Source organism: Ailuropoda melanoleuca, chromosome 2 (assembly GCF_002007445.2).
Source record: "Ailuropoda melanoleuca isolate Jingjing chromosome 2, ASM200744v2, whole genome shotgun sequence".
Classification (NCBI taxonomy): Eukaryota; Metazoa; Chordata; class Mammalia; order Carnivora; family Ursidae; genus Ailuropoda; species Ailuropoda melanoleuca.
The window spans coordinates 171,552,480-171,567,133 of NC_048219.1; the positions used below are offsets into that span (position 1 = coordinate 171,552,480).

Below are 14,654 nucleotides of genomic sequence, written 5' to 3' on the forward strand. Positions count from 1 at the left end.
TGTCTTTGAGAAAGTGAGTTTAAATGGTGTTTTGACAGTTTCCTAGTGGACAGTTGTTACACCCCAATGCCTTTGTGGTGGCAAAGCCAAGCCCAGCCCAGGCTGGGTAGCGCAGATACTCCCCACCACGTCTCAACACCAGACGACTGCTGTCTTTCACAGAAACCCCTACTCTGCTTTTCACTCTTTGCCCCCCAGATATGGTCTTCAGGAAGACCAGCGTCCTTGCCTAGTGGCCTACTGCCTATCACTTGTCCACCTAATTTGGAGAGCATGGTGGCGAGATGGAAGCAGGGCAAGGAGGCTTGGGGCGGAGCTATGCATGGTAGGAAGACCTTCCACGCACAAGCTTCGGCGGGTTTGTCTCAGACCTGAAGGAAATCATGCCAATTTGGCAAACAAGACCCATAATAACGACATCTGCATTTTAAAACAATTATACTATATTCTTTAGAAGCAGAGGAAGGGCTAATGAGAATATTGTGAGTTGATGAGTTTAGTAAAAAACAAAATCTGTAAGATTAATATTAAAAGAGATTTTAAAGTCCTTGTAGCTCACTTTCAATAAAGCTTAACTCTTGACTTTGAATTAACATCCAGAGCTCATCTTGGGCTTTCACCACCCCTGTGAAAACAGTATTTGAATGAAGCTGTTATGAGAACAGAAAGTACTTTCTGTATTGTTTATTGAGAGAGAACTTTATACATTAGGAACTGGTGCACGTAAATTATTTGACAGATGACCATAAAAACGAGGGCTCTTGTCAACAACACAACTTCGTCTTATATTGTTACAGTTACTGATATTTAAAAATGATATAAACAAAGGTATGGATAAGTTATGCCAAAATAAAAGGCAATAAATTCCAGAAAACAGAAACAACATATATATGTGTGTGTATGTTAGCACATTAGCTATTTCAAATAGCTCGACACAGAGTGACAGAATAGCCCAAACCCAGAACTGTAGTTGATTCTGTACTGCATGAGCAGAACTAAGGGAAAACAACACAGAACTGACCCAGGAGCCGAGGAATGAGTGGAACAGAACTCTTTTGCACCACGTTCAAGGCTCTTCATTTGCAAACTAAACATTTTTCCTCCTTTTATTGTTCCTTAAAGACAGATTTCCCCCCAACCCCCCAAATCTTGTAGGCTTCTGGCTATTCAAAATAAGATTGTGGCAGGTGACCAAAATCAGAACCTAGGCCTCCAGCGGCAAAAGCCGAATTTAGTAGCTCAGTGGACCGCCCACGCCGCCCAGAAACATTTTTATCACAATGTGTCCAAGAGGCTTCCCACTTCCTACTTGGAAAACAGGTGGTGAAGTAAAAAAGAAAACCTTTATACAGTAAAAGAAAAGAAAATTCTGTGTTTGTGTAATTTTTTAACCTGAAGAAAGGCTAAGTTCACTGACTTTACAGATTGAAATCTGGAGAAGTGGTTTAATTCCTCTACTCATTAGCCTTGGTGACATCATGACATACATTCCCCTGAGTTTGGTTAATGAAAGCAGGCAAGCAAACAAATAAAAAGAGTGATTAAAAAAAAAAAACACCAGCGTAAAACAAAGTTAAAACATTATGTGGTTGTGTCTTTTGTATTTCCTGGTGTAAGTGTCCACGGAGCTGAAAAGCCCATGTTTCTACCATTCTATTTCAACAACGCGTTCCCCAAAGGACTCCTTCCCTCGAGAGGTTAAGGCAGCAGGTTAAACAAAGGTGAAAGGTCTGCCACGCTGAGGACTGTGCGGTTCCAAGGGCATCTGTATAGAGAGTGGCCAGCAGGGAAGAAGCAAAGTGATCTGCATTTAGGCAAAGGGCCCTGCGGGCTTCCAGTGAGTCCACGGAGGAGACTAGAAGCACAAGGCAGTACTGTAAGGCACTCCTACGGGGATGACAGGTGGGAAGCCCAGCAGGGAGGCCGAGCGCGGCTCCCCGCCTTCTGCCGGAGGCTGTCTGGCCTGGAGGCCTGACCCCAGCTCGGCTCGGGAGGAGGGCAAGGAAGATCAAGGGGAGGGGAGAGGCCGGGCTAGAGTGCTCTGGCCAGGAGGGAGTCTTCACGCGCTAAGAGTCGCTGTAGACGCCTGATTCTCCCACTGTGGCTTCGTTCCACCTTTCTAACAAGGTGGCTTCTCTTTCCACAGGGAGGAACGAAAGCGAAATAGCAGTTGTCCCTTTCCTCGAATTGAACCACTTGAGGAGGAAAGTGCCCTGTAATATGATCACCGGGAACCCGTTTTAAATAAAACCCCTGACAACCGCGATTGTGCTGAGGGGGCATTCCACACTTCCGACTTTTACCTAGAGTTTAAGTGACTTAGACTTGACCTTGGTGTGCACCCACTAGGACACACCAAAGAAAACCCTTCGAGTCGGAGGGTCTGAATACAATGAAATTAGAATTGTCTACCATTGGGAATTGCTGGGTGCTAGGACTTGACTGTGCCTCATGACAGAAAGCAACGCTTGTCGGCTTAAATGAACTGAGCGGGGTTTATTCACCCACCACCGGGCTCAACCTAGGGCAGTGAGTTCTCCTAGACGCGGGGTTAGAAGAACGGTCCAAGGTACACAGCACGCTAACACGTTGTTGACAAGTATCAGTGGTGAACGAGTACCAAGGAAAGGGAAACAGATAGTACCTCTATGGACTCAATTCATGCCAAGGAGAGAGTGTTCATTTCTTTGTGTTTCACCCCAAATTCTCTAGTTTCTGACATTATCTTACAGCAAGAAAAGTATCGAGACAGAAAATTCAAGAAATAAGGGGGAAATTGTATGCATTGCTCTTTACTGGGAAAAGTAAACAAAACAAAACCTGTGTATTGATTCTGGGCAGTATTAGAATAAGAGTTGAAGATTGCCTTCCTAATCCAGTCATTTCAATAAAGTGCAGCAGAGTCGTGGAGATGAATAATTCTGCCCAAATTTAGGACCAGCAGCATTGGCTTCCCCCTAAGTTAGGAGCAAAATGTGTCTTGGCTTCCTCAGATAACGCCTCTCCTTGCAGGAAGTGGCCAGTGTGGCACGCAGGGCGCCCTGATCCAGTGATCTACACGTGGCCTTTTTTGGCCAACAGGTAGAGAACAAAGCCATGGGTTTGGAAGCCAAGCCTTTTCAAGGAGGCACAGGGAGACACCGTCCAGCGTCAATGTTCATTGGGTACCCACGCAGTAACCACACCAGAGGCCAGACCTCAGCAAAGTGGACTCACTCTAGCTTCGCAAAGGCTGACTGTGGCAGCCGGAGTGAGGTCAACACCAGGGTTCTCCGGCGGCCGGAAGTCATGGCCCAGTCCCTTTGCAGGAGTCCAAAATACCGCTGAGTTAGTTGGAAACTGCAAATCCCCAGTGCTACTGATATTCCCTTTTTGGTGGAGGCCTTGTCCAGTAGACTCGAAAAGCGATTACCCTCTCAGCGAATCAAGCGTGAAAGCTCCGAACAACATTACCCTTTAGTACTACGGATAGGAAAAGAACGATAATACGGTCCCCTGGAAGGCAGGGAAGCAAAGGGGGATGACGAGCGTTGACGTGGTTTTCATATAAAGAGGCTTTCAACTTTGGGGAAAATCAGCCCTGGAAAGAACACGATGCGATTCCAGTTCGCTGCTTTTGAAGTACTTTGTGGCCTTCCTGCAGTGGCGCAACTCAGGTCTATTTTGGGAGCTGGCTTCTCTACTGCAGGGTTAGATGCCAACATGTTACCAGGGTTGGACGGTCTCACACACGAATTTCTGGCACCGTGAGGAGGGATTTCCTCCAGTGATCCAACGGGGAATGGGCCTTTCAAGTGAAAAGAGGTTCCCCTGAGTCGGCCGCCAGCTCTAGGAGATTAATTGGCCATTTGCTCGTGTGTTCTACGTGCAAGATATTTAATATGGGATGAGAAAGGGAATGTGAGGGAAAGCAGGTATTAGCTTGGTCTTAGGGAGGTGGTAATCCACGGATCTGCTTTTGTTTCGACAGTTTCTAAGCAGTGGAACAATTACCTAACAGTGCACCAAGTCATTTGTTTGGGTGGAAAACAGTAAGGGCGTTCATGTGCTCTAAGGCGTTCTGGGCTGGAAAACAGCAATTTTGAATTTTTCATGACAGACCCAATTCCCAAGCTGGCTCCGCTCTGTCCTTTCAGATTTTGGTGGTGGTGGCTGCGTGCTGTGTAGGCCGGTGGGTGGCACCGGCCAGGCTGTCAGGGGCGTACAAAAGGGAGAGAAAACAGAAGCGGCCGGCATGTAATCCTGCTTCTGGGTAGCCCATGGCGATAGTACCTCTCTCTCTCTCTCTCTTTTTTTCCCTTTTGAGAAGCAGCAGAAAGTGACACAGGTAGAAGGTTCTCCTTAGGAGTCCCCAGGGGAGGTCAGTATTTAGCAGGGCACCCGTGAAGACAAAGGTCTTTAGAACAGGGATCCAGAATCCCACCCTCTCAGCAGGTCGGGCGCTAGGTGCCTGTGAGGCGGGACAGGAAATCCTGTATGTAGAGCAAACGTGCTGGACGGGGAGGAGGGGGTCTGCACTTCAGGGCTCCAAACGCAGTGTGCTGGGGACGGCCTTGCTGACAGTGGGGATCACGGATACATTAATTACGGCAAAGGCAGAAGTAAGCTACGGTGACAGGGAGCTGGGGGCGGAGGGAAAAGGCACTTTGCCATCGGAGCACATCTGTTTTATAATAAGCAGGTCTATAATTCTCTTGTGAAAGATCATGTTCTGCTATCTTCTCTGAGGCTGGAAAATATAAATACTGTTGTTTCACGAAGGGGAGGAAAAAGGAGAGGATCAAATTTGTTTGCCTGTTTGCCAAGTGCTTGTTTGAGATTTTCCACCCTTTATCTTTTGTGTGCAACGTTCTCTACAGCTGGGGTGGGGGAAAAGTCAACCTGTTTTTCCAAGAAGAAAAGGCTCCGTAAGGTCTCCTCGCGAAGGGGGCCTTGGCCTTTTAGCAAGTTTGTATGCCCTTGGTTACAGCTGCTGGAGAATCGGAAAAGAAATGAAGCGTGTGGTCCGGGGCCCAAGGAACTGGCAGCCTGCGCAAGTCTGTCTGAAATGTCTCGCCTCTAAATGGATGGCGGGATCAAGAGTTAGGGTCTGGAGGGAGCACGGTGTGTGTGTTGGGGGGGTGGCAATGGGGTTAAATGCACCCTGTGCTTTGTGAGCCATTGGAGCTCCAGATCCTAACAGCAGTGAAACTACCTCTCCGGCAGGGCACTGGCGGCGTCTGCTCCGTGGAAACAGTCTTCTCACCTAGGCGGCCGAAAACCGTTTCAGTATCAGTGTATCTTCCTGTTCTGGAAAGCGTTCCGGCGGGAGGACCGGAGCCGTGGTTTCCCGCGCCGTCCTACCTGACATCGTGGTCACAACCACGGCTCTGGGGGCGCTGCGGTGGGGACACTACTTGGCCGAGTGGCGAAGCGGTTCATCCTATTTCCTATTCCTATGATGCGACTTTAGCACGCTCTGTTTCGCTCTAAGGTGGCAACTACGTGTGTGTGTATTTATTTAAACAGCATTATTACATTGAATTCATTACTTCTATCTGTAAGTTTGGTATTTTCTCAATAGTCTAGCGTGGGTGTTTTGAAGTCCCGTGTTACTTGGATTTTGTACAGTCTTAAAAATGTGAAGGTGGAAGTGGTTAAATTGACAAATTAAAGGTCCAAATGAAAGTACAATGAAGAACAATGAGAAATAAAGCATTTAAAATAAATAGGGAGGAAATGCCTACACAAGATTCTGTGAGGAGAAACTCAAGACCGTCTGGTAGAGCGTACGCTAGCTCGTCACCCGTCTCCGAGCCGATGTGCTTAACCACAGTCGCAGATTTCCTCGGACCAGCACCATTACAAAAGCATAAATATTACCCACGAAAGCCCGGGAAAACGGCTCTTCAGAAAGCTGTGTTTTCAGTCACTATGGTGGGGACGCCGCGTCCGGAGGCGGCGCTGGGATTCGTACCAGCCAACAGACCGACACATGCAGTCACGTCTCAGGGGTCTTTTTTCCTCAGGAAAAGACCCGAGATCAACCTCCAAACCAGAAGGAGCTCTCCTCATAAATCAGGGGCGCATGCTTTGTGTCAGAGGGAGCTCGCACGCCTCACCTCTGAGCCACTCGGCTCGGCTCAGGTGATCCCCACCTGTGTGGTAGAAACTGAGGTGACGGCGTCAGGGACACGGGGTCCTGGAACGATCCAGGCATTGTTCCTGTGTCCGGAAGCTTTTCATATGAAACAAACGATGATGAGTGCTTGCCTCAGTTACCTCGGCCTCTGCGAAGGCTAAAAATAAATAACACAAAAATAACCCGAAGTTCTGTGGTTCTGTAGGAAATGCTCCCTCCTGTGTCCTGTGTAATAAAATGGCCCGAGAGCCAAAAAAAAAAAAAGGAAAAAAATCTGAATGATAAAGCATGGCGTGTAAACCACGTTTTGCTTGGGAGCGAGCTGCTGAAGTTCATGGCTAAGCGTACTCCAGCTACTGGTAGTTGTTTTGGGCCACAGAGGCGTCACGGACCTTTTGGACAGCGATTGACACAGAACATACATACAGGATGCACTGGGATGTGTGGCTACGTATGCAAATACAGATTTATATCTAGCGGACGATGAGACCTACTCTTCCTCCAAAGGGATCTCACTGGCTAGCGAGGACGCCGCCATCGGCTGGATCAGCGGGAGGTCAGTCCCTGGCCTCGGGCCCCTGCTGACTCAGGTGTTCTGGTAGGACAGCTCGAACATGTTGCAAGCCTCCTCCAGGCTCTCGTCCATGTTCAGCCTCCGCCAGAAAGATTTCTGCTTCTTCTGCAACTCTCGGCGGACACACCTCGGGCAGGGGACGGACTTCTCTTTGCATTCGGAATGGAAAACAGCTCCACAGCTTTCACACCTGCAAAAGCCAACCACGGAGACGGTGAACAAGGCAGAAATGACCTGAAGTCCAGAGGCCTCTGTGCAGCTCAGAGGACAGCATGTATTCCGGGTAGCCCTGCCACCGGGAAGAGAGATGACTCATAGAAATGGGCTCTTCCCTTTTCCAAGACACTCAAGGTTGAATTTCACTTGAAAAAAATAAAAAAATAAGAATTTTTTTTTTTCTGATTAGAACTGGCTGGGGTGAGGCTCACAGCTTACAGTGGAGAGGGGTGAGCAGTCAACTAGCAACGGTGTGATCGTGCTGACAATGGGCAGAGTGTGTGTTAGTTTCCCCTCCACTGGCTCTAGGGTGAAGTGACAGAGAATGGGAGTGAGGTGTTTCACTGACTGCAAGCGCTCTGAACACCAGAGACAACCCCAGGGTGACTGAAGTGAAAATGCAGCTCCCCACTTCTGTAAATGTGGGATAAGTGGGTGCCTGTTACTCCCTGCCTTCGTTTATCAGTTTGGAAAGATAAAATGATACATTTTCATTCTCTGAATGATATCCTCAGGTCTATGGTCCTTCTGAGTTTTTTAAAAATTAGGAAAACCCCACCATTGTAAGCCTGCCTTTCTAACACAAGTGGGAACAGTAAAGCATGAGAAAGTGGGGAAGAGAATAGTTTTTGAAGAAAACACGCAGATACTGTAATTTATAGAGAGGAGGCATTCCAGGTGCATGACTAGTTTGTTGTCTGGCTTGCTGGAAGCCTGTGCAGGAGTCCAAGCAGCTTGTTTTTACTGCAAAGTCTTTAATAACGAGTAACTGACAAGCACAATTATTGCTGGTTCAGGAGGTGGCTGGCCGGCATGGATTACGGTGCCCTTCCTTCCACTCCAGAGGGACAAGCAACTCTTCCCTCATCTCGGGAGCCCAGGGAATGAGCTCAACCAGCAACAGCCCCTGGAGGGTCCAGCACTAGGCTGGGTTCAAAGACGACTCTGCAGCAGGCAGTCCGCAGGGCTCAGCTTGTGCTTCCGTTGCTTTTCCTCTAGTACCTTGGGGTTCAGTCCTGCGCAGAGGACGGGCTTCAGGACACCGTTCTCTAGTGTGTCACTGACTTAGCCGAGGCACCATTCAGGATTCAGAAAGTTTGGTGGAAGGAGGTTCCTCCCACCCACCTTTGTACCCAGGGAGTGAGAGACACTGGGAGTGGGGTGGGGTGGGGAGGGGAGGAAGGGCGTATTGATCAGCTGAGAGACCAAAAAACAGAAGCTTCCCTGTACCCGGCAGTCCCTGCCCAAGCTCAGCTCTCTGGGCAAGTAAAACAGAGTGCTAGTTACGAAAGCAGGCATCCGGTGACACGGCCTGACTTCAAATCCCACCTTCAAATCACTTCCCGGCTGCATAACTGTTATGGACTGAAGTGTGTGTCCAACACCGCCCCCCCAGCACCCTGCCACCAAATTCCTATGTTGAAGCCCTAACCCCCTGTGACACTGCGTTTGGAGATAGGGGTTTTAGGAAGTAATTAAGGTTAAATCAGGTCATAGAGTGGGTCCTGATCTGACAGGATTAGTGTCCTTCTAAGAAGAGACATCAGAGAGATCTCTCTCGTTCTCCCTCACTGCATGTACCCAGAGAAAAGGCCGTGGGACGAGCATGGCAAGAAGGTGGCTGGCCATCTGCAAGCCAGGGAGCTCTCACCAGAAACCAAGCCCTGCTGGATCTTGAGCTGGGACTCCCAGCTTCGGGAACCGTGAAAAATAAATATCTGTTGTTTGAGCCCCGTGGTCTGCAGGATTCTGTAGGACAGCCTGAGCAGTCTGTGACAGTGACCTGGAGTAAGTCACTTCACCTCTCTGAGCTTCAATCGCCTTCTCTTAACCTACCCCTCAGAGACGTCCTGTGAGGCTCAAAGGCAATGACACAGCGCATAGCAGAGTTCCCGGCACAGGAATACAGCTAACGCTGCTCCTTCCAGGGTGAACAGCTGCCTCCTCGTGTCTTCCGGAGACGCTTCCTGCAGTCTGGCTGCACCTGTGTCACCACCATGACCTGAGGACATCTTGATCAACCCCCTCATGTCACAGATAAGAAGACTGGGATTCTCTTTTTAAAAAAATCTTTTTTTAAAGATTTTATTTATTTGAGAGAGAGAGAGAGCATGAGCGGGGTGAAGGGCAGAGGGAGAAGCAGACTCGGCGCTGAGCAGGAAGCCTGATGCAGGGCTCGATCCTAGGCCCCTGGGATCATGACCTGAGCCAAATGCAGATGCCCAAACAACGGAGCCACCCAGGCATCCCAAGACTGAGATTCTAAGAAGGCTAGTGATTGTCTCACGAGGACACAGTGAGTTAGATAGGTTGTGACTAAAACCCCAGACTCCTGACAGCCCAGCCACAGTTCCTACTGAAGCCCGGTCATCTGAGTGAGGGGAATGCGCCATCCTGGACGGAAATGCAGGGCTTCCAGTCAGAAGACTCCTATTTCAATCACAACCCTTTCTTTGCGTTATCTTGGACAAGTCACTGACTTTCCTGGTGCTCTGGTCTCCTCATTTGTAAAACGCTGCTCACAGTGACCTCCTTCCTACTCACCAGGGTTCTGTGGGACAAAAATGGGTGACCATATGCGGAATGAGCAGGTGAGTGTGACACCACCTTTCATGGTGACTCTAGCATCCGCCTTCTTGATGCTGGAGCCACACTGGTCGGGACTGTCAACGTAGTAGAATCTTCTCTAGCAGCTCCCCGCCCTTGGCCCCTCCCTCCTTCCAGCTAGACTCAGGTGTTCTTGGGCCTCTGGTCTGTGCCGGCTCCTCCCCAGTGGCAATGGCTTTGTCCTCTCTGGGTCACACCTCTTACCCTCCTATCACTGAAGTGACACGAATGGTAGCCTTATCAAATAAATTTCCTCCTTCCTGCCCCCTTTGCCCTGCTGAGTTAGTGATTTATACACCTAGGGATGTTGCCCTAGGGCAATGATTGATAAGAAGAAAACCATGGGGTTCCTTCAGGACCACTCCCTTATCTCTGCTGATACCAGCCCCCCCACACCCCCACACTGTGCTTCAGTGAAGAGGTTGAGTGTTATTGGGTATTTCTGGTGCAACAAACACTCATGGGGCGACGGAGGGGCTGAGTACACCTGCTCTTCTAGCCAAAGGTCAGTAACTGAAAAAAAAGTCTGAGATAAAAAATTAATGATTTCAGAATGTAACCAAGTCCTATTTTCTAACCATTTGTAAGCCAGCAGTCATCTTTTGAACTGTATAATGGACAGACTGATCAATGACCTTCCCAAATTCAGAGAGTCTATTGTTAACTTTCCCCGATTTTTTTTTTTTTAAATGAAAAGAATAAGGTCAGGAAAAGGAAGGAGGCAGAGAAACTGTTTCTTACATAAAAGTATGGAGCTCTGTAAGAAAAATGTGTAGGAAAACTAAAGTATTTGCATTTAAAAATGCAACATATAGGCATGCTCCTCTTTGAGAATAGGACTCTATTTAAAAGGCCCTTTCACTTTAAAAAGTTCACTGGCTCCTTAGTGTTTAATGAATTTCCTGACTGTATTTAAAATACGACTTTACAAACAACTTTTTGGGAACATATATATAAGGTAAGTCTACCAATGCAATCATCCATGTAGAAAATTGCAGCAGATAATGAAAGAGAAATGTCCTTCAGTGTTCCCGAGTGATAAATCAAATGAAAGCCAGCCAGTTTCATCTTCGTTTCTGAGCTCCCCGGTCCCAGGAGTCAGCAGTGTCGTTGCCTTTCGGTTGTTGCTGTACACCACAGAGAACAAAGACCCACAGAACACAACTACAGGGAGACATATTTGCTGTTGACCAAGGCCATCCAATGGCTTTTGCCTGAAAATGTCCACTGCTGCCCTGAATCCAGGGATCTCAACCTCGGCACTCCTGGCATCTGGGGCCAGAGAGCTGTCTGCTGTGGGGGGCTGCCCTGTGCACTGCAAGATGTCAGCAGCATGGCTGGCCTCTGCCCACCGCATGCTGGTCACAATCCCTCTCCCCAAGTTCTGACAACCAGTGGTGTCTCCAGACACTGCCGAAAGTCCAAATGTCTCCTGGGATGGGCAGGGAGATCGTCCCGGTTGAGAGCCATTGACCTAATCTATCTGGAGAAGGCATCGTGGAGGGAGTACCCAGGGGGTACTTAAACAGTGCCCTCCCTCCGTGGAATTTCCAAGTGTCAGCTGCTGGCTTGTACCAACCAATAAGGTCCAACATAGTGTTACTTATTTCATTTTCACAAATATATATTTTTTAATACATCATTTGGTTAAAATAGCTGAAACTCACAGGCATTAACCATCCTGTGCTTTTGAAAATTAATTTAGAACATCATGTAAGAAGTCAATACCCATGACACAATTCTGTGCATTGCTTAGTAACCCTTAACTTTCTATCAACTCACTCTGATTTTTTCGTCTTCCTCAAAAGCCATCTTGGTGGTTGACCCTCAGTTGCATGTATCTGCTCTTTGGCCAAGAACATCTGGGCTGTTTCTCTGTGATGTTCTTTACTTCTTCATGTCCTATGTAGGCCATCTAGCAAACCTAAACCAAAGACTTATACTTGCCCCAGAAAATAAATTGCTTTTATGTAACTGGGAAGCAGTTAGGTTTCAGCAACATCTACAATGAAAAGGAGACCAGAAAATATAAACAAGGCCGCTTACTGCAGAGAGGAGGGCTCAACTGGAGTGAGGAGCCCTGAGTTCTTGGCCTGGGTTGGCCCCACTGTCCCTGGGACCTTGGGTAAGTTACTTCATCCCTGAACCTCTCGCTCTCCGCAGAAGTAAAAGGAAAGGTTGGATTATCTAAGGTTCCTTCTAACTTGCAGATTCTGTGCAAGGGGAGGGGGGTTGTCAGGGAAAGGCTACCCTGGGTTTTACCCTTCTCTTTCCACATTTTCTTGCCCCCAAGTCTGTGGATGGATATGTGGGAATACAGCCTTGCTGGCCACTCCTTGGGAAGTCTCAAACTGACAAGCTGGGACTAAATGGGAGGATCCTTAAAGTGAAGAGCATTACTTTAAATTTTATTTATTTGCATTGGTTAATCAAACCATGAAACAGCTTACAGTCTAGTACATACAGCTTTGGTTATCAGGAATTTGGCCAAAAGGAGCTGACTCTGCCTTTTTCTCAGAACATGTCAATTAAACATTAAGGATTCCTTTCTAAGGATTTTTCCAACCCTCATCAGCACCCTCTCTCCCCAAGAAAAAACCTAGAGTGGTTCAGTGTTGTGGGATCTTTATTTTGGGGGTCCTATGTGGAAGAAATTCTGTGTTTTAACCACTGGGACAGCCACACTGGATGCAACTGTATGCATATCAGCAATCCACACACCATGTGATGTGGGATGAGGAAGAAGGAACTCTAGGTCTGTTTCTTTGTAAGCTCTAGGAGGCAGTGCCATGACCTGTCCATGTGTGCCCTGGCAAACCGGTCCCCTTCCTGGGGCTCGGTGTGGGGACACAGCTCCACCGTTGTGGGTGGGAGGGCAATGCAGATCTCATTCTCTTAGTAAAGGCCCCATCACATGAGACTATACATTTTATGAACAGTCTTTGACCCAAACATTAGCTTACTGACCTATGGCAGATGACGGAGAGGTTCATGCCCTGGAAATCTAATAGCCACAGATACGATGTTCTTATTCCAGCTCTCAAAACCAAGAAAACAACCTGCTGTGAACCGACAGGAGTACATATGTGCAAGACAAAAGGTCTGCTTCTCAAATATGGCAGTGTAGCAAGAATTCCTGGCTGCAGACAGTTTCCTGTTCTGGAATGCTGATGATGTGAGACCAATTAGAGACAGGCTCGATGGCTTTGTCTGTGTCTTCCAGATTCTAGCTGCACACAGGCAGGTCACAGGAAGCTGCGAAAGGCCCCTGCCCCAAGTTGAGGTCACCAAAATGCTTCTGCTCTGCTCCTGTTGGATTCTTCTGCTGCATTTTTATTTTTGGCTCAGGCAATGACCTCAGATATTTCATTAGATTGAAATTCAGCCTTGAGTCTGGCTGGATCTCTGACAAGTGGAAGGACAGGCCTGCAGAGCAGGGCAGAGCTTTGGCTGATTTCCACTCTGCAGAGCCCACAGCAACTAGGGTGGGGTGCAGAAATCCGTGCCTGCAGTCAGGCATGTGAGTGCGGGCAGGCACATGGCTACTATGGAAGGTGCCCCACGGAGCCACTAGCTATTACTGGTTTTTCCAAGAAACCAAGATGATTATTGAAATCTCTTAGCTAAGGGAGGTGGTTATGGGGGCCTGGTTATTTTAACGTTTTGGGTTGGTGTTTTCTCCTGTTACTGTGTGAGTGAGTGAATATAAGCCAATAACTTATAATGCTTAAATAGGAAATCACATAAGGTGTATGCCTGCGTATGTACGCATGTGTAATGTAGGTACTTCCTGTATGTACACAGGTACGTATGCTGTTTAGAAGAACACTCAGAGCACGTTACTAAACATTCTAAGGTCAAATGAGTTAAATATGATACAGTTGAATGAATTCTTCCTTTGGTGGGGGAATAGGGTTAAAATGGAAGAAACGTTACACACAATTTCAGTAATGTGCTGATGGCTGGGGACAGTCGGTTTTGTACTCTCTGCCTGGGCACCACTTCCGGCGAAGCCTTGAGCCAGGATTACAAGAAACCCACACTCCAGATGCCCCTCTCCTGCGCCCCAGGGGAAGCAAGTGGAACAGGGAGGAAGAGACCAAAGGGTCTGGAAATGTTGGATTACGGAACTGTGTGGCTCCACGCAGAGTGAGAAATGGACTACATTTGGGATTATTCATTGTGTGTGTGTGTTTTTTTTCTTCTTTTTTTGGCTGGGGGTAGGGGGGTAGGGGGCCAAAAAGGTCTCCACATGGTTTGATTGGAACTGTACGAGATTGGAAAAGATCTAGCTCTTTGGCCAAATGTCTGGCAGATTTAGGTGTGTATGTGCTAATGTGCAAAGCTATTCCAATAGTTCTAGATGGTAAATGCAAATACAGCCAGATCAATATTGGACATTTGAATTAGGCAACATCTGTACGCCTTTTGACCCTGTTTTTATAGAAATTATCCTTATAATACTTCTCTGAGCTGTGTACTATTTGTTTTCCCATTTTTAGTAAGTCAGTCAGTAAAAGGATAAAATGAAATGAGATAATGAAATAAAGTAACTGGTGGCTTCTTGGGTCCCTAAACTGGTAAGTGTGTGATCAACTCTGACCTTGATTGTAGTCTTCTGACTTGAAATCTGGCTCTGTTTCCCCTGTTACTCTCCATACGGTCCTTCCAGTTATTCAGCACACTCCCAAATACTTGCTAAGGCTCAGATCATGGGAAGAACAATTGGTATGCCCTGCAGTGATCTTTTTATTTACCTTTTAATCCCCAGAGTTAATTAAGGAAGAGTTTTTCCCTGATTGCAGACCACAAAGCCTTTGGCTTTCACAAGTCTTGCACTTTTAGTTTGTAAACCAAGCTCAGTTAATAGCGTTGACAAAAGCTTTACTTAAAATCTTGGCTTTGAAAGAGAATGTAAACAAGGGTTAATTAATTCATTTGTTAATTTTGCTATCCCATTGGGAGCGGTAAATCACATTATCTTTAGTGCCAATGCCTAATAAATGCTTCTTGCAAATTTGTGGATGGCAACAAGAACTCATTAATACTCTGTGTATGTGTATATATATATATATATATATATATATATATATATATATATATGAAATCTTAATAGATTTGATCTGAGTGAAATAG

The 14,654-nt window shown here is 47.2% G+C and overlaps 1 protein-coding gene across 2 annotated transcripts in view; it reads right to left on the minus strand.

The window, feature by feature from the left end:
- Positions 1 to 669: 669 nt before the first annotated feature.
- Positions 670 to 14,654, minus strand: part of PLEKHM3 (pleckstrin homology domain containing M3) — a 179,046-nt gene continuing 165,061 nt past the window's right edge. For both annotated transcript variants that reach the window (XM_002918092.4, XM_011223464.3), the window contains exon 8: positions 670 to 6,885. In XM_002918092.4, the coding sequence (XP_002918138.1) occupies positions 6,708 to 6,885 (178 nt within the window). In that variant the 3' untranslated portion in view covers positions 670 to 6,707. The remainder of the gene's footprint in view (positions 6,886 to 14,654) is intronic.